The sequence below is a fragment of the Mobula birostris genome, chromosome 3, assembly GCF_030028105.1.
Source record: "Mobula birostris isolate sMobBir1 chromosome 3, sMobBir1.hap1, whole genome shotgun sequence".
In the NCBI taxonomy this organism is placed as follows: Eukaryota; Metazoa; Chordata; class Chondrichthyes; order Myliobatiformes; family Myliobatidae; genus Mobula; species Mobula birostris.
Genome location: NC_092372.1, coordinates 41,264,986 through 41,285,771, shown reverse-complemented (window position 1 = coordinate 41,285,771; position 20,786 = coordinate 41,264,986). Strand labels below are relative to the sequence as shown.

At 37.5% G+C, this 20,786-nt stretch overlaps 1 protein-coding gene across 7 annotated transcripts in view; it reads left to right on the top strand.

The window, feature by feature from the left end:
* The window catches only part of LOC140194989 (ADP-ribosylation factor-like protein 15), a 280,579-nt gene extending 261,083 nt beyond the window's left edge, over nucleotides 1–19,496 (top strand). The window contains exons 6-7 of one of the 7 annotated variants that reach the window (XR_011885335.1): nucleotides 2,573–2,727; nucleotides 14,228–14,291. Coding sequence is in view for 3 of the 7 variants with exons in the window: in XM_072252507.1 (XP_072108608.1) it covers nucleotides 14,228–14,362 (135 nt within the window). In the remaining 4 variants the exon portion in view is untranslated. Of the gene's footprint in view, nucleotides 1–2,572; nucleotides 2,728–14,227 lie in introns of all 7 variants that reach the window. The other 6 variants (XR_011885337.1, XR_011885334.1, XR_011885336.1 and 3 more) reach the window with 6 other exon arrangements.
* The last annotated feature ends 1,290 nt before the right edge of the window (nucleotides 19,497–20,786 follow it).

The window sequence follows — 20,786 nt, the reverse complement described above, 5'->3', positions numbered from 1 at the left end:
GATTCATAAGGATATTAATATATCCAAAGGTGATATACACTGCATATTTTTGATTAGTGAGCTTCTTTGTTAAATTCTTAAATACTCTAATTTGTGTTCAAAATATTTTTTATTTAAACACTTAATTTTTCCATCTGAACTCTAGCTCATGAAAAGGCAAATGACTACAATGACAGTTTTTTTCAATTTGTAGTTGCATGATTTGGAATTGTAAAGACACCCAAGGTATTAATGAAACTATTTTACATGTAACTTTTTTTCTTTGTAAGCATTTTAATTTTCAAAATTTTCTGCTAGACTATTTTGCAAGTGCTGACTTTAAACAAGATTTTCAGACATCACAATTGCTCATCTCAGTATTTGCAAATTTTGCTCTGTGCTATTTTGACATTACTTCGTGGCTGCAATTTGTTTAATGTTGCTAGCTGAAATCCGATGTAACTAAAGGCAACCTCTCTTCTACGATTGTTTAATTGCTTAGTTTAATAGTAGATGAGTGTGCCACATTGAAATCTTTTTTTTTGCTGTGATAGCAAGCTTAATATTGATGAAATAAGTTTTTCATCAGCTGTTCGTGTGAAAGTAGTTAACAGTTGGCAAGTCTCACTATAGACTAATCCAAAGGCCATAAAGTACCAAGCTCCTCTCCTGATATTGAATAATAAATATATTATGAGTGGTTAGTCCTGGATACATGCAATTCAGAATTGTGTTTAATTTGATTTGTATTAAAAGTTCAAAGTCAATTTTATAAGAGCAGACTTTTAATGTAAAATTTACCAATTGCAGGGCATAATCATATCTCTTGGTTTTGTTAATCCTGGCTCTTAAATTGAGATACTAGACTGAAGGCATATGTATGAGTTTACAACAAAAATGTAATCAAAATGGAGAATGGCAGACAGTTAATGAAGTAAACGGATATAAAGACGAATCTTCAATTACTTTAGAGAATGGTCAGACAATTATGTTTTATTTGGATATAAATCTTATATATCAATTATTGGTTAATAAGATTTTGAATAATTAGAAAAAAAAGATAATGGTTTAAAGTCTAGACCCTTCACACCAAGATTGAGCAATATTCAGATTAATGGATGCAGTCATTTTGATTTGATGTGGTTCAACTGTTGCAGACAAGAACGTCTGCTTCTAAATTTCTTGATAAATGGGAATACAAATTTTCTAGCTTACACTCCCCTTATAGTTCAATTTGATTAAATAAAAAGAAAATCTGATTTCTAATGGATATATTGAATAATTGCCTTGTAGTCTGGTCCGTTATGTGTACTAACCTAATGCTTGCCCCGAGGAAGAATTCAGTATTTACAATAGTTCTTTTGGTCAAGTACATTTTTAACAGACAGCCACATTAAATTGGACTGTCCCTTGCGGCAAAACAAAACAATAGATGAAAGTCTGGTCTGTCTTTACATAAGCTGACAGTTCCCATTTCCTTTTTTCTTTCTGTGTGAATTCAAAGCTGTAAATTCAGTCTTGACATTTAAAAGAGCAAGAGTAGGTTCTTAGAGTCCAGATGCAAAATCTGTTTGAAAATATGGTTTACACTAATTCAGTGTTTTCTATTTAATTGGTTTTGATTTAATTGTTATTTTTGCTAAACACTATTACAATGTCCACTGGAATTAAAGTAACACTCCAGATAAATTTGCAGCAGTTATTTGTAGTTAAACAGCTGCATTCTCCTTGGAAGAAAACATTTGGGCTATTCAAGACAAACCTTAGTAGAAGAGCCTTCTCTTCTGCATTTCTGGATGGTGAAATGTGAGTGCCCAGACATTCGTCACCTCCTAAAGTGCTTTAACTGGTGCCACTGGCTAGTTGTTTGTAGACTATTGCATGAAAACCTAGGTGCTTGAATATCAAGACACTAACACTGCTCAATTGATCTCCCACCAGGAAAGGACATTGTGCTGTAAAGCTGATAGAGTTAGTGCCAGGTCCAAATACGTAGCACCCACTAGGTCACATGAATGAGATCTGATGGTGAGGATTTGAAGGATTGTTGGGATGAAGGAGGTGTACTGGATGCCAATCGCTGATGTGAGGGAGGTGCATAAGCATGGCACTCCAGAGCTGGGTTATGAGATGAGCAACTGGAGGTAGTGGGTCAGGTATGATTGTTAAGGTTTGGGAACTTGAGAAGTGGTCATGAGCTTCGACAAAGGCTCAGAAGAACTGGTGTACAAGTACTTTGACAGGAGTCTTGCAATTCCAAGTTGGGCAATACAAAATTTGTCAGAGAGGCAGGAAATATGAGAGTTTTCTCCAACCTGAAACATTAATTCAGTTCTCATTCCACACTTGTTGCCTGACTTCACCCTCAGCTCTGTGTTGTGCTAGGAATTGCATCATTGTCTGTATCTAAAACCAGCTAATCATGCAGGCACCGCACTAAGAACCCAGTCAGGTTTCTGTTGTATCAGTGGTTTATCTACCAAACTGTCATTGTCACGTTCCACATTCTGGGGAAATCAATTTTTGTTAAATGTTGCAGTGAAGTAGATGTTGCTGTTTGGTTGAATATCAAAACAAATGTTTTTGTCTGCAGATTACTCTCTGTCTTTCACATGCTGGGATAGACAACTCCCTTTCTCACGAGGGTTTGAGACCCATCGGCTACCCTCACTTGGTTTAGCCAGCTTGTTGAAGCCGTTGCCCGGGGTGTGGCCGCTGTCGCATGCAAACAGCTACAAGGAGCCACAGGTGAGAGCTGAGTTCCAGGTGGAGACTAAAGGTGGACAAACCGCCTTGAAAAGGATGCGACATGGTCCCCCACCAGAGGTGCTACTCCTCCCTGACACTCCATACACTCCCAGCATGTGAAGACAGACTCCGGCGGATTGAGCAGACGAGACCAGTGGAATGTGCAATGATCAAGAAGGTGGTCTCTGCAAGCGTCATGGAACTTGTAAAGCACGACAAGACACAGAAGATGTCCTGGTCATCCATTGCGCCTAGTCCCATCTCCAGCCGTCTCGACTCTTGTCTTGCCACTGGATTCAGATGGGAATTGGGAAGAGAGAGTGAGGCTGATGCTGTGCAACTCTCCCTCACTTAAATCCAAATCAAGCGCTAGTCTCGGCACCATCAAGCCGACTGGTGGCGCAGTGACATCAGCGCCGGACTCCGGAACGAAGGTTCCCAAGGTTGAATCCAGTTGGGCCGCTCCCGGGCACGCTTTCCATCTGTGCCGGGTTGAGTGTCGAGGTCTTCATTGATGATGATGGACGAACCTTACTCTCTGTCCACTCTACTGGTATCAAAACCTTGAACAGCTGGACGGATAAGGAGAATAGTGTTTGGAACTGAGGGCTAAAGTAAGCTTATAACATTTCCACAACAATTTGTGGAAATGTAAGCTACTTAAGTTATATGCCATCTAACTTTTGACATGGAGGGTGGCCCCCAGAATAGTTTGCCAAGCCTTACTCTCACTTACAGTGATGGTGTAATCTGGGTAGTTGTGAAGATCCAAAGCAAGCAAAAACAAGATGGAAACTGAAGACAATTAGTCTGTGGAGCTTTATCCTGAAGCAGTCACTTAATAATGCAAGGCTTTTAAAAAATGCAATGCCAAATAGTTCATCTGTTTTAAAGATCACAAGCAAAGTTGATGGATTCACATTGTTTAACCTGAGAATCAGTACATAGCACTTACCTTTATTGCACATAGTAAATCTGTGTAATCAGTTTAAAATGTTCATCATTGTACTGATGCATTTCAGTAGCAAACCCAGTGGTTTTGATAAATACACATTATAATTTTCTGGGTGATTTTTCACACAATGCATGTAAATGTCCATATTTGTGTAAATAGTGGTTTCTGTGAAAGGAACACTATATGAAAAGAAAGGGAATAATTTAGGTACACCAGATGAATTTGCTTAGTATTGTACTTATGTATATGGTAAGAATTTCAATGTACAAAAGAGTGTCATCATCACAGTATTTCATTTTGATCTTCACACAGTGGTGTATTTTAGAAACCAACTATAAATTAAAGGGCTTTGAAGCAGGAAATGGACAGTGAAAAGGTGGTAGATATTAAAAAGTCAGTTAATTTACATAAAAAGGAGGAGTAACATCAATCCCCATGGCACACTGCTTGTTGCACCTTGCAAACCCAAGGATGATCCATTTCCTATTGACTGCCAGGTGACTTTGAATTTTTCTACATGCCTTGCTATATTGTCTTTTGCTGTAACTTGTATTTGATTATGATTTGTGAGTACTGCATCCTTACTTACTGCCTGTTGCAGCAATGAAGGTCCTCCATCTCTGAGGATATTCAGGGCTTCCTTCATCATGTCAGTGGCTTCCTTTCAGTATTCACTACTGTCAGTCACACAAGTCCTGGGTGGAGACTCAGGAATACTGTCACACTCAGATGTAGAAGGATTCTGTTTCCGTAACAATTTTGTTTTACCATTCAGGGTTGTTAGCCCTAAGCTGAACCCTGAAGTCTAGGGGACCGGTGGACCACTCTTAGTCTAGCCTGTACTGTTTGGCATGAGTGATCCTACCAAGAGCCAAAGCATAAAGCCTGACTCCAGCCAACTTAGTTCTCTGGGTCATTGAGACACACAAGCCTCCAAACCCAACAACAAGGTTGTGGTCTTCTTGGAGGATTACTGCATCCTGGTACATCTTAAAAATGCATGTTAAAGAACAGCTGACTCATAGTTTTCTTGACAATTTAATAAATGCAACAATTTTGAGGGCATCTTTGTAGTAAATTCTTGGGTTTGAAGGAAAACAGTACATTATGTTAAAATATAAAGTTGAGCAACAGTTGGCATGAAACTAAAATTTGTCAATATATGAGAAATGTAGAAACACGAGAGTGGAAAAGGAAATTGAGAACTGTGATGCATAAAGCAAGAACTAGAAATGCAAATTGCAAGGATGAAAGGTATATGTAGATCTGATGTTTGAAGACAGTTATTTTCTTATCTTTAAAACATGGAATGAAAATATGCCTGGAGCATCAGTGAAAGTTGGTTGATCTTTTAAATAATAGTAATTTATTTGCCATTGTATGAAATAGAAGTATATGGAACATTTTATACTGCAGCCTTGAGGCATTCCAAAGACATCCGTAACACATTTTGGAATGTAAAGTGAGACCCGGGTTTCATGTTGATAGTAGTAATCCCTTGGGTCATTGCAGTTTTGGTTTCCTGAGGTGTCCAGCATGATACTGCTGCAGTGCTCTGGAATCATGAACCACTTTAATAATCGGGCACATAGCATAGCTGTGGGACATAGCTTCGAATGACGATTAAATGATACCAACAAAATAGAAGATCAAAGTGAAAAATAAAGTTGTCACCAAACAACTTGGCAAGATATTTCAGAGGAGTTTCTGCTTTGCCTCAACCTAGATGGTATACTACAATTTGAAAATGGTCATGAGATCAAGTTCTGTCAAACACTGCAAGGTTATCATTAGTATTATTGCAGTTGGTGCAAAGAAAATTTTGAAAAGTTCCCAGACAGTCAGTTGCACTGCCTGAGAACCTTGTGTTTAAACTTTTTACAGGGAGTTGACAGGTTCTTGTTCAGTTTGAAAGCTTTAACCAGTTGTACCTCCCTGAAGGCTTATCTATATAAACTATTAAGTAGCAGAGTTATACCAGGAGTGTTGGGTTCAGTCTCTGGCCTGTGTTGAGTTAACTGATCCTCGCCATCTTAATGAAACGGGTGTTGTGCTGCATGCAAAGACAATGCACCCCAGGATCAAAAGAATAATTAATCTCTTCATCTTTGCGCTTGTTTTGTGTTGTTATTTATTCTGAAAGTATGTTTTCCAAGTGCTAACAAGGTAAGTTTAATCAGTGATGGTTCTTGCAGTTGAACTGCCGTCTGAAAAATGGCGACTTACTCATAACGGAACCAAGCATGTGAAATAAAACCTGAGGTGCGTACTTAGAAATTAAAGGTTGATAAGCAGTTCAGTGAATTGCTAAAGGTCAGTAATTATATCTCATGATTTGCTGGCTTATGTTTGTATAAACAGCAGAGTAGAAATGTTTATACTATTATGTTATCATGAATAACATTCTTGTTAAGGCATGATTGTTTTCTTGTTTAAAAGTTATGAAGCCATTTGTGTTAATGTGGGATGAAGAATAATAAAATACAGTTGCAACTAGGTTTTCTGCATGTAGATCATTGTTTTAGCAGTGTATTGTTATGAAATTAGTAGGTATGTTGATGTAATACCGAAAATTTAACCTGCAGTGATCTTCAGCGAATCTTCTATGAAAGTTGATCATTTTAATTCTGCTATGCTCCTATGCAACATTTGTGGAATTACTGCCTGGTTAGTAATTGTGGAACTATTGAGTAACTTGTGTATGCTTGGTTACCATTTGCAAGCTGGCAGTGAAGCTGAAGGCTAATAACCATACTATATTGTGCCTTTTCAGTTGTGTGTCCCCAATTAATTTGAGGGATGTATATGATGTTACTTTATACACATTGGCCAAATTGTGCATTTCTTTGCCGCAGCCTCCAGTCACTAAAGTATTGTGTGTGCTCAATGGAACTTTGTGCTTCAAAGATAACCAAAGAAGGATGTGTTGTAATCTGTGAGAAAAACCACATTTAATTTGTTCAGAATAGGTCTGCCATTCAACATTTTTTTCCATAAATAATTTATTCTCAATTTATGATGCGTTTTGGATTGGGACATTGCTAGCCTCACATGTTTTAGGAGATCATGAACACTACCTTTTAGATGGATCTCAATGAGATAATTGGCAGATGGAACCATTTCAACTCCCCTGTAGATGTACATTGTTTACTGAGGACAAATAAGAGAGTTAGTCCTTCTGAATATTGAGTAGGATTGCATACTTGGAATGAATCACAAGTAATCCCTCAAAACTGTTTCAGAAATTTTCTTATGGTTTGTGGATGACTAAAGAACCTGGTCTTGGGATCAAAGAAATTTTGGCAGGTATTTCAGGTAGTCTTTAAAAGCGGTGCTAGGCTGCATAGCCATGAAGGAGCTGTCTGTACTTGTGTTTATCTGCACAAGAGTGAGACTAATTTACTCAAATGGCGTCACTCCATTGTTGGAAAAAGAAATCCAGGTAGTCTTGTTCTAGGGCATCGCCCCAGTGTGTGGTGTTGATCCAAATTCTCTTCAATCATTTTGGGCTTTCTTTTAAAGCATTTCTACTTTTCCGTTCTCTTTTTATAGACTTGATGTAAGAAATTGCTTTGTTAGATGTGTATTACACATAGTGCCTTCCCCACTTAAGTTGATTCTAAATAATCAGGATCTCAGCACTGAAGGTTGTGTTGCAATTTTTCCAGGTTATGTTGAAGATCATCCGAATAAAATGCTTACAATGGCGTTACAGGATCTTCCAATATTTTATGCAGTTCATCCAAACCCTGTAGCCACAGAAAAGACGGCGGTTACTATGGCTTCGCAGACTGTTTGATACATTTTTTGTGTTTATTTCACACCCTGCCTGCCAAAAGGAAGGCCAGCTAGCCCAATTGATTTGTACTTGAATCTCGACACCTTTACCATTTTCCAGGGGTGGGCAAGGTACTCCTGCATTTCTTTTCCATTGATGCAAAACTATTTTGCCAGATCTTTCACTAACTGGAGTAGATTAGTGGGAATATTTTGCCGACATTCAGAGCTAGCTCTAAACTCTTATAAATTTAAGAGAAGTGGTTAAGCGCTGATTGTGGGCTCTTCTCTGAATGTAAAGCTACAACACAATCATCTGAGAACTGGAATTTAATATTTATTGTGATGTTAACTTTCATTCTAGCAGAGATGAGAAAAGTTTGACAAAATTGGCTACAATCTGATTTTTGAACTTGGTGCATTGTTCAAAATTGTCATTTTCATAGCTGTTTTTTAAAAAAAAGTGGAACAAGTGCACAGTTACTGTGTTATACCAATATAGATAGTAAAGGGTTCAGAGATCATCCACTGTATAGCTGGAAGCAGTTATCTGATTTTGAAGAAGTCTTATGACAGTGGTAAAGTTGTTTGGGTATCTAAACCTAATCATGAGATTCTGTAGGAAAATCAGTTTAATGAGAGACAAAGGCTTTCATCAGTGAAGGCTATGTACAGCTTATTTTTGAGCATTAACCTGGTTCTACTTGGCTGTGGAAAAATGTCAAAACTGTCTTGTGTTTGTCTGAAGACACATTGATACTCTTGAGATACCACCTCTGCAAGCGAGAGCTGATAATTTAGTAAGAACCTTCTCAGCAATGAAGAGAAAGGTGACGATTTGGTATTGTCTTCCCTTTTTTAAAAAAAGAATTGCTGGTAGCATTGCACAAGTCTGTGGGAATTTCTTCCATCCACCAAATTTAAGGGAGATACAATTTTTTTTATACAAGTAATCCTTGTCCTGGTGTCAATATTTCAACAGATCTATCATAAGGAGCAGATCAATGTTTGATATTTCTTCATTTTGTCAGACGAATAGTCAGACCTCTTCAAATTTTGCTAAATTGGCAAGAGTTTCTCATACCCAATGCTAAGGAATAGACAATGGTGTTGATCATAATCAATTCAATATTTAGAAACTTTCAGAATTGTTTCTTCCATTACTCTTTAAAGGATTCATAATTGTTTGGAAGGGTACCACCCTATTTCCTTCTCTGCATTGTGAGAATCACACAAGGTTGGTCTTTACAGAAAAAGATGATGCATTTCATGAGTGACAGTGAGCATTTGGATTTCTTGTGATTGGACATTGAACCCATAAACACTACCTCACCTCTTTTTTTACTGCCTTTTTTTGCACTACTTACTTAATTTAACCATTATTTATATATACATATTTACAGTAATTCTGTTTTTTCTCTATTATATAAAGTTAACAAATTTCATGACATATCCCAGTGATATTAAACCTAATTCTGATTTTGGTCCACCCATCATTTTGTTTAGTTCGGTCCTCATTTGAACTTTTGTATTGAGCACTTGGGGGAAAGAAGTTCTACTTGTGACTGTTCCATAAGTAATTTTGCCAGTTACAGAAAGTGTTCACTTCACTGCCCAAAGTTATAATAGGCAAGTGTGGGTCTTCTTGTACTTTAATGTGGGGAATCCATTGCACACAAGTAGCCACAAACTACTTGGCAAGATAGGCATCTGTATCCAGAGCCAAAAAGTCCAAGATGATTGAGGATTCCTTTCCCATTGCAAGTGTTACTTACCATCACAGCAGTTGCCTATCTGCCTGCTTTGCTACTGAGGCATTCATTTTGGGCTGCTTTTTTTTTTTGGCACCTCAACACCTTATGATCTTTAATGCAGTACAAGGTGGCAGCCCAGAAAGGAAATTTGAAGCATTGAGCAGGTGGTCTCAGATGTCTTGGATTAAGATCATCTGAGGGAGACTACAGGATTTCTTTATATCCAGGTTTACACTGTACATGCTTCAAACACATAAATAGCTAGTAATCACATTGGAATGCAGCGTTTTGAAATGCCATGACTTCACACCCATTTTATTCATATGCTAATGAAATAAAACTACATATTAATTGCTATGTGATTTTTTTTGTATTGGAGGTATTCATCTACATCTTAGGCATCTCAAAATCTCAAAGATTTTTATTGAAGTGGACAGCAAATGAGTTGTATTTTACGTACTCACTTAAGGAGGATAGCCTAGCAATTCACTGCAAGCTTGCTCACTAAAAATTCAGCCCAGAGTAAATGGTGTAAAGTAAATTGGGAAAAATCTTGATCTCTTCTGCAACATCTGTAAACATTGTCTAAGGTGGAACCATGGTTTGTCCATTACCAATTGTAGTCTTAGTGCGTTTCCTGTTCTTTCACTGAAAGTTGGGTGAAAACTTTGCAGTTAGCAATGCTAACAGAAAAGTCAAACTTCAATGGTATACCTGCAATAGAAATGGGCTGAACAAATAAAAACTCGTTGAATATGTTTTAAGTGATGACTGGGGGTGTATCATGGCTGTACTACAATCTTGGGATCAGATTACTTTGTAAACTATTTGACGTCATCCAAATCCCTCAAGTATGTTACAGATTTGTAACCCACTGCCAGCTGTTTATTTTCCATGTATACTTCCCAGATGGTGAACTGACCTTTCTGATTTTTCAATTAGAAACAAAATATGCAGATAACACAAAACACGTGTTGCACAAGTTTGTTGCAGCAGCCATAACATTAATATCTGTTTGTTGGTTGAGATGTTTTGCTGTTTATCAGCTCAATATTTAAATGTCATGGTACCTGGATGAAGGTTACCACTGGTATAAAACAACTTCATTATGTAGTCTTTAGAGCAGGTAAGAATAAAGAGTGATGTGAAAAGTATGTTCTAAATTAGGATTAGAATCAGAGTCATATTCAGGTTTAATATCATCAGCATATGTCGTGAAATTTGTTAACTTTGCGACAGCGGTATAATGCAATACATGATGAATATAGAAAAAACTGAATTACGGTAAATATATATTAAATAGTTAAATTAAGTAGTGCAAAAACAAATAAGAAGTAGTGAGGTAGTGTCCATGGGTTCAGTGTCCATTTAGAAATCGGATGGCAGCGGGGAAGAAGCTGTTCCTGAATCGCTGAACGTGTGCTTTCAGGCTTCTGTACCTTCTTTCTAACAGTAACAATGAGAAGAAGGCACGGCCTAGATGGTGGGGGTTCTTAATGATGGACACCCCTTGTCTTGGATTCTACAGAGTAGAATGAGTGTAAGTAAAGAAAAACTGTTATCTGCAGTAGAAGGGCTGAGAATTCAGCATACAGAGATTAAATCAGTTTTATTTCCCTTGAGTCCTGACGAAGGATCTCGGCCTGAAACGTCGACTATACCTCTTCTTAGCGATGCTGCCTGGCCTGCTGCGTTCACGAACAGCTTTGATGTGTGTGCTTGAATTTCCAGCATCTGCAGAATTCCTCGTGTTTATGCTTTATTTCCCTCGTGTACTGTACATTGAAAGATACAGTGAAAAGGGCGACACGGTAGCATAGTTGTTAGCATAACACTATTACAGCAGCAGTGACCCAAGTTCAATTCCCGCCACTAACACCATCATTCCCACAATCCTGATTGATAAAGTACAGAACGTGGGCCTCTATACCTCCCTCTGCAATTGGGTCCTTGACTTCCTAACCGGAAAACCACAATATGTGCGGATTGGTGATAATGTCTCCTCCTCACTGACGATCAACACTGGTGCACCTCAGGGGTGTGTGCTTAGCCCACTGCTCTACTCTCTCTATATTCGTGACTGTGTGGCTAGGCCTAGCTCAAATACCATTTATAAATTTGTTGATGGTACAAACATTGTTAGTAGAATCTCAGATGGAGACGAGAGGGCGTACAGGAGTGACGTATACCAACTAGTGGAGTGATGTCACAGCAACAACCTGGTACTCAACATCAGTAAGATGAAAGAGCTGATTGTGGATTTCAGGAAGGGTCAGACGAAGGAACACGTACCAATCCTCATAGAGGGATCAGAAGTGGAGAATGAGCAGTTTCAAGTTCCTGGGTGTCAAGATCTCTGAGGACCTAACCTGGTCCCAACATATCAATGCAGCTAAGAAGAAGGCAAGACAGTGACTATACTTCATTAGGAGTTTTGAAGAGATTTGGTATGTCAACAAAAACGTTCAAAAACTTCTATAGATGTACTGTGGATAGTATCCTGACAGACTGCATCACCAGTTTGGGGGAGGGGGTTGGCTACTGCACAGGACCAAAAGAAGCTGCAGAGGGTCGTAACTTTAGTTGGCTCCGTCTTAGGAACTAGCCTACAAAGTACCCAGAACATCTTTAGGGAATGGTGTCTCAGAAAGGCAGCGTCCATTATTAAGGACCCCCAGCACCCAGGCCATGGCCTTTTCTCACTGTTGAATCAGACAGGAGGTACAGAAGCCTGAAGACGCACACTCAGTGACTCAGAGACACCTTCTTCCCCTCTGCCATCCGATTCCTAAATGGACATCAAACCCATGAACACTACCTCACTTTTTTAATATATATTTCTGTTTTTGCACTATTTTTAAACTATACATATACTGTAATTTATTTATTTATTTTTCTTCTATATTATGTATTGCATTGAACTGCTGCTGCTAAGTTAACAAATGCCGTTGATAATAAACCTGATTCTGTCTGTAAGGAATTTCTAAGTTCTGCCCTGTAACCATGTGGGTTTCCTCCCACTTTGAACTGACTTGGGTTAGTAGGTTAACTGTTCTCATGAGTGTACTGGGATGCACAGAAGGGCCTGCTGTGTGCTGTATCTCTAAGTGAAAATGAAATGCATCATTCTGTCGAATCAAATCAGCAAGGAATGTGCTGGACAGTCCACCAATGTTACCTGGCTTCCAGTGCCAACATAGCATGCCCACAATTCACTAACCTGAACCATGCATCTTTGGCATGTGGAAGGAAACCCATACAGTCACGGGGAGAACATACAAATTTCCTTACAGCAGTGGTAATCAACTCCAATCGTACAGCTGGTGCTATAAAGCGTTGCACTAACTGCTATGCTACCAGTAATACGGTTGATCAGAGAGCCAGCACCATATCAGGAAACAATGTTAAAAAGTGAATGGTCATAATTTAGCTAGAGTGTCTGCAAAGGTAGTGTGACCAGATTCAGAGATATTCAAAGGAAAATTTGAATAAATACTTGTGATAAAAATAGGGAAAAAGCAAAGAAGCAGGTCATGTGGATAGATATAAAAATAGCTGGCACAGATTGCATAATTTAAGAGGACTCTTTCTATGACTTTATGGTACTGTATAACATTGGAATTAAAGGAAAACCCTAATACTTCTGATACTAGCAGAAACATGATATGTACATTTACATTTCCTTAATTTAAAATGGGATAGTGCTTTAGTAAGAAAAGAAAGACAGACACTCTGTGTAATATTAGTGTTTTTAATCTGGCAGCTTTATAAATGATACTTTAAGATTAGAGCTGTGTACTTGCATAAGACAACATAGAACGGCACAGTCTGTGCCCTTCGGCCCACGACGTTGCGCTGACCAGTTATAAATCTATTCCAGTATCAATCTAACCCTTCCCTCCTAAACGGTCCATAACCCTCCAATTTTTATTAGTTCCAATTAATGAATCAAAACCTAGCAATGAATGATAGAATTAGGAAATGATTGTAGGAACAACGGAGATAGAGAATATAGTGTTGCTATCTGGTAACAACCAGTTAATATATTTTTTAAAAAAACTATCTTGTCAAGATGGTGTGAAAAAATATTTTGTTGGAGCTACAATCTCAAGAACCTTATTAAGATATGAAGGTTGGAAGCCTTTAAAGAATCTTGTTTTCTTTCCCCCCTATAAAAAGAGATGTAAAATAATTGAGTTTTCACTGTGTAATGTATTAACCAGCTCCTTCCCATACTAATCTATCATTGATGCAATCTTGTCACTCAGTAGTCAAAGGAAGGTATTGTCAGACATGAGGAAGAAGTCAAATTACCCTCAAGGAGCATGAGGCCCAGTGGAATATGTTTGCAATGAATTATGAACACTCTCTTTTACATTTTATTGGCTTTTAGTTGAAATAGTGAGCCAAACTTAAGCTGTTAACTGATTAACTTGACATTTCTAATGTTTGAAACACTCGAGATGCGCTGAAGCTTTCTTAAATTTACCTAGTTCTTAATTGCATTTATCCCCTTTCATGGTTGTTTTTGAATTTCATTATCAGAAATTCTAAAATGTGATAAACTTTACAAATCATCTGCAACTGAGCTTTACTTTAAGTCAGTAAGACTTCCAGGGTTGTGCTCTGTTCTGAAGACTAACTTTGTAAAGTGATCTTCATAACACACAATACACAGCTGTGAACTACAAGCCTTGAAGTTTCTAGTCTTAACAGTTAAGCAAGATACAGGAAATGTTAATGGTAACATTTGTATGCTTTGGAGTCAGAGGGCCAGTTGTAATATAGAAAGTCTTTTAAGTTAGTCTTTCCTTGAGTATTTCTCTGGTGTATCACTTTGTACAGTAAATAATAAATACAGAAGAGTGAATGAACCAAGAATCTGCAGTGAAATCCATATCTATGCTTGATTACCATTTTTATTCCGCTACCATTCTGTGTCATTGGAAAACTATGCAATTACAATTTCACCAGGCAATTATCAATTTTCTTAAAATGTGTTGTTTTCTTTCAGATTAAGAAATACTTTGAACTGGAACCACTTGCAAGAGGGCAACGATGGATCCTTCAGCCTTGCTCTGTAGAAAACATGGATGCTGTAAAAGAAGGTTTCAATCAGTTTATTAACTTGCTTGAAGAGATTGATTAAGGGCACACTCCAGGAAGATTATGACAAATGCACTGACTGCCATTTGAAAATTGGAATGGAACCTTTCTCTGAATCTTACACACTGTACTGTAAACTTTAATAGAATAACTTTACTGAATGTTCATTTGAAATGTTTTATATGATCCACTTCCTGCATATCATCATTGTTAAATCAGATTTTAAACAAAACTAAAATATCCCAAATGAACTGAAATACAAATTTAATTTAAGATGGAATCACCAACAGTACTGGACTTGTTTACTTCCTGTTTTCTACTACTTCCATTTTACTGTAGTTGCATGATATTTTGGTATGTGATTATTTGTACTACCTTAGTGATTGGAAATTTGAACATGATCAGTGATAGCAGTTCAGAAGAGCTAAGCACTATTGGTATTGGTCTGCATTGATCCGTGAATATGGCACTTTGCTTCTAATTATTTCTGTATATTAGCATTCACAAAATGTGAAGTGACTGAACAGTATGCATTGTGAATGTGCACTTGTAATTCTTTCTGAAAGAATGGAATATCTCAGCATTTTAATATTCTATTCATCTTTATTGATTAGTATTGATGCTGTGAGATGTTAACTGCTATCAGGTTTTTGAAATTGTGCCAGGCAGGTTCAGAAATTCTGTATAAAGATGGGAAACAAACTAATGTGATTTGCAGAAATATTTTTTTACGTTGCTCTGCACATTCTGTGCTGTTCTTGAAAAAGAATGGATTTGATAACACAGCATCGTTAGACAAATCCAATCCATTGACAGAATACCAAGCAACTGTTTGAATTGAATTAAGGATGTTTTTGACAAAAATTTTGGTCTCAAGTCTTTTGTTTGTTTACTATGGATCAAAATTATTTGTTTTGTGATATCATGAGGAATATAAAATCCAACGTTTTAGCTAAAAAACCAATAGTACCAATTTTGTCTTAATTTCAAAATTATTTAATATATTATAATCATACAAGGCTTTAGCTTTAAAACATTTTCAGTATTGACGACACTGTAGTAGATGTTGCTCGAACCATCTGTCAAATGACCCTTTTTGTGTGTATGTGTGTGTGTTTAATGTATGTGTGCACCAGCCTTGCACTTCTTCTCAAACCTGAGAGTGTCTGCAACTCATCAGTAAGCTGAATGAAAACACAATCAATCAATACTCACCAGCAGCTGTTCCTGACAAGCCTCTGTCTGACGCCTAATGCCTTCCAACTGTCGGCATGATTCCCTCCCCGTCTACTACCACCATACTCTGTCCAACCATTCACATTTGCATTCTCTTTTTGCTTCCAGTTTAAGAATTTGAGATCGTGTTCTCAGATTCTTCTGCTGAAATTTGTATTTTCAGATCTCCTTTCCAGTGTTTGTCATATACAGTATCTTGTTGAGCATATTATAAAGCTGGTCAATTTCTGTGGTATGTATGTTTCTATTTTATAGTAGCCTTTCTGTAATTCATTGTATTTATAGAAACTTTGGTATTTTTTTATACATCAGTACACTGCAATTTTTTTAATGAGTAAAATCATTCATATTACTAAAACTTTTTACCTTTTATTATTGACAATATGTATTGCTAGTTCAACTAGCATATAATCTTTGTACCAAATATACAGCTACTATATTTAGCCAGTAACTGAACAGTATAGCCAAATAAATGGGAGGTTATTCTCTAATATCCATTATTCATCAATAACAATAAAGGTTACTGCTGAATGGAATTGCCTGGTTTCAATTAATCTCCAAGAAAAGGACGGTGTTTAACTTTCCAAATCAATAGTAAATGTGCAACATGAATCATTAGTGTTTCCATTACAATGTTTCTTTCTATATGAGGTGATTTTCATGGATTAAAATGTTATGTAAGTGGCAAAAAGAGTAGCTTTATAATGAAATGGTTTTGCTTTTATTATCCATTGACTGCTAGGCTTTTATTTAACTGAAAATAATTTTCAATTTTAATAAATATTTGCCACATATAAAATTCTTTTAAAAATGGAACAGAAAATATCATAAAGGTCGGTCTCCTGTTTGAATGTGCTAGTTACAGCAATACTTTGTTAGAAGCAGATCCTTGTCTTGGACTTTATCACACTAATTTCCTAGGTTATGGTTAAATGAAAAATAAGGTCCAAGATCTGTCCATATGTGCTGTCTTTCACACATCATAACCATCAAGAGTGCAAATTGACAGTGCCATGCGAACAACTTGATTGTCTGCCATCTTGATCATTGAAACATGTGAGAGAGATCCCAGAATGCATTTTAATACAACAGCATCATGTTCATGATTTCCATTGTATCACTGTCGGAAAATTGAGATAAAGGGAGAAAGGAAAAATAAAAATCACTAAAGTACATATGTACATAACAACTAGTAGCACAAGGCCAAAATTGGTGGGAATAGTTTTCATGTCCACCCTGTCTGGTAGAAAGGGGTTTCCACTCATCTTTGACCTCAAAAATTTGTTTGAGGCCTACTTGAAGGGGAAAAACGTAGTACTTATCACACTTGAATTTGCTGTAAATTTCTGATAATTTTCAAATACTGCAAATGGATTTTGTGTTTCATTTGAGAGTTTAAAAAACAAATAATGACAAAACATGTTTAAAAGTAATGAATATTTTCGATGATCTGCTAACCTCAGCTACTATGGAAAATATACACCCTTTGAAAATACAAGCTATTCCATGGTGCTGAATGTTAGTGGGTGCCTTTGATTGAAAATCAATGAAATTCAGGATGCAATTCAGAAAGAAAATCAGAAAATGCTCAAAACAATCAGCAAGTTAGCAGCATATGTAAAAAGAGTCCTAGTTAGTATTTCAAATCCTGGAGTATTATCAGAGCTGGGAAAGAGAGACACAAGGTAGTTCAGGTAGAAGAGAAGGTGGAGGAGGTTAGGGTGGAACAAAGGCAATTTTCTAACATGTGAGACCAGTGACCTAATGTTACACACACACAATGCTGAAGGAACAGCAGGTCAGACAGTTCTGTGGAGAGGAATAGTCAATGAAGAGGCTCAGCCCAAAACGTCGCAACTGGAAAAGAAGGGAACAGATGCCAGAATAATGTGGGGACAGGAGTTGCTGGCAGCAGATAGGTGAGGGAGAAGGTGGGATGGAAAGTCAGGGGGTGATAGATAGAAGTGGTAAAAGACTGAAGAAAAGGAGTATAACAGGAGCTGTCAGTCGACCATGGAAGAAGGGCAAGGTGGTGAGGAACCAGATGGAAGTGATGGACAGGAGAGAAAAGGAGTAAGAGGGTAACTAGAATGGGGAATGGAAAAGAATGAGGAAGGAGGGAGAAATTACTGGAAGTTAGAGAAATTGATTCATACCATTGGGTTGGAGGCTACCAAGCTCGAAGGGCTGGTGGTGGTTCTCCAACCTGCGTTTGGCCTTATGGCAGTAAAGGAGGCAACAGAACAGATGTGTCAGAATAGGAATGGGAAGTGGAATTTAAATGTATAGCGAATGGGAGATCCTGCCTTTTGCAGCAGGCAGAGTGAAGGTCAATGAAGCAGCCCCCCCCCCCCCCCATTCTATGTCAGGTCTCACCAAAGTAGAAGAGGCTGCACTGGATACAATAGATGACCCCAAAAGACTTGCAAGTGAAGTGTTACCTCACCTGGAAAGACTGTTTGAGTCCGTGGATGGTGGTGAGGAAGGAAGTGTAAGTGCAGTGACCTAACATAGCAGGTAAGGGCAGTTAGGATCAGATTAAACCGCTTCGTCTGTGTAACTTGCTGCTAATGTTGTATGTTCTGGGTAATTTTGTAGTCTGGTTGATTTGGTAGGCCAGACTATTTTGAAGAAAAAAACAAGGCCAGCTGGCGAAATAGCCAGTTCTACAAACAGTGAGAATTAGCTAAAGTTATAGAATTTGATACTGAGTCCTGTAGGTTGCAATGCAGCCAGGTGGAACTTGAGGATTTTTTCATCAGGCTTGCGTTGAAACTTAGTACAGAATCCCACAGGCAGAGTCCAGGTTGGCTGTGGAATGGTGAATGAAAGTCACAGGCAACTGGGAGCACAGGGTCACTACTATGGACTCCGCTTAGGTTCTTCGCAAAGTGATCTCACAATCTGCATTTGGTTTCTCCATATAGAGAAAGCCCCATTATGAACACAATGCAATATAGTAGATTGGAAGAAATGCAATTGAATTACTGTTTCACCTGCAAAGAGTTTTTGACTCTGAACTTCTGGTTACCTGCTGTTTTAACAGCTATATTAGGTCATTGTGTTTCACCCAAATAAGATATGTTCACTTCTGTTTATTCATCTCCTTTCTCCATCTTCTCTACCGCCTAAGCTAACTTGTTCCTCTTTTCAGATGAGGTGTGCCAGACACCTAAAAACATCAATTGTTTTGCTTTCCACAATGATTAAAAGCAGCAAATGCTTTGAAAAACTGCCTAACTTGCTGAGTATTTTAAGCATTTACTATTTTTATTTCAGAATTTTAGGTCAGTTCATTTTAATTTTCATTCTCTGTATATATTTCAGTTAACATTTCAAGTAAAGGACCCTTTTGTAAGAATTGACAAAGAAACATGTTATCTTAAGTTGTATAGAAGATGAGAGAGGGATCAGCTATTTTGAATAGTTAACTAGTTGTGTCTTTGTTGTTAAACATTTTGCTTTGAATAGATGCTGCTTATTGCCTTTCCAGATGTGAATGAGAGGTAAATATCTTTATTCAAAAGAGTCAAGTCATACTAACTTCATAGTATTCAAAATATAGTGGATTATTATTGCTTATCAATGTGAAATTGTTGATAATTTGTGATTATACCTTTTATATAACTCTGTAAAGGAAATATCTTTCCCCAATGCCAACATAGGAATATTGCATTGAGGGCCTGCTTGATAAATGCCTGATGTGTTACTTCTATCCTCATTTTTAAAAGAAAGTTTTTAATAAAAAACAGTGTAATGTTTGCCATTCATGATTCTAATTTGTGTCCCTTTAAAAGTAATGTAGAGTTGCACAGCACTTCTGTGCCAACCTTTTAGCCCAGCTCCGCTTATCTGATTTGCTCACATCAAGCCTGTTTTTATGCCTGTTTGAATGCTTCTTAATCTTAGTGTTCATACCTAATCACATTGACACCTCAGGCCAGATTCAAGTCACTCTTTTTAAAAAAACTTACTTCTTAATTCCTATTTAAAGTTTCTTCCTTTCACCTAAACCTATGCCCTCTTGTCTTTGATACCCCTATTGTGGGGAGAAAGATTCTGTCTCTCTACTCTATGTAAGCCCCTTTATAATTTTATATACTTCCGTCAGGTCACCCATGGGGTGTCTTAAGGAAAATTAGCCCAGCGTATACAAGGTCTCTACCTATAACTAAAATCTTCTAATCCGAGTGAATCTTCTCTGCAGTCTCTCCAGTGCAACCACATCCTTCCAACGATGTGATGACCAGAAATACACACAGTACCTTAAGTGGCATCTAGTCAGTGTTTTATAATGTTGCAATATAGTGTCCATTTTCTATGCTTCCATCTATAAAGACAAGCATATGCCATGTGCATTCATCAGCAGTCTATTTATCTATGTTGCCACTTTCAAGGAGCTACGAACTTAAACCCTAAGGCCCCTCTATCAGCATTCCTCATTGTCCTGCCAGTGGCTGTATAGTGTATGCTCCATCACTATTTGACTTCCCAGATTACACTTTTAGGTAATGAAATGTACACTTTGTCTTTTTCTGGATCATGTCTATTCTACTGTGCCTTAAGGAAAATACTCTTGATGGTTAACATGTAAATAAGCTTTTAATTTCAATTTCCCAATTGTTCTTAACTAGCAATGCAGAAAATTCAGTTTTTATATTGGCCAAGAAAGCACTCTCCTTCATCAGAAGGCTATGGAATTCAGCATGTCCCCTATCATGGTCACAAGTGTTTACATATGCATCACAGCTTTGTATGCATTTCTTCCCTAAGACCACAAGAAATTGCAAAGAGTTGTCAACGCAACCTAGTCTATGATGCAAACATCCTCTCTTCATTGACTTGGTTTAAGTATTCTGCTGCCTCAGAAAAGCTGTCAGTGTAGTCAAGGACCACCCCAGATGTTGTCTTCCCCTTCCCATTAAGTAGGAGATGCAAAAGCTTGAGAGCACAAAGTTCAAATTCAAAATAAATTTATTATCAGAGTACATGTATGTCACCATATAAAACCCTGAGATTCATTTTCTTGCAGGCATACACAGTAAATCCAAGAAACACAACAGAATCAATGAAAGACCATACCTAACAGGATGGACAAACAACCAATGTGCAAACTCCGCAAATACAAATAATAATAAATAAACAAGCAATAAATATTAAGAACATGGGATGAAGAGTACTTGAAAGAGAGTCCATAGGCTGAGGGAACAGGTCAATGATGGGACAAGTGA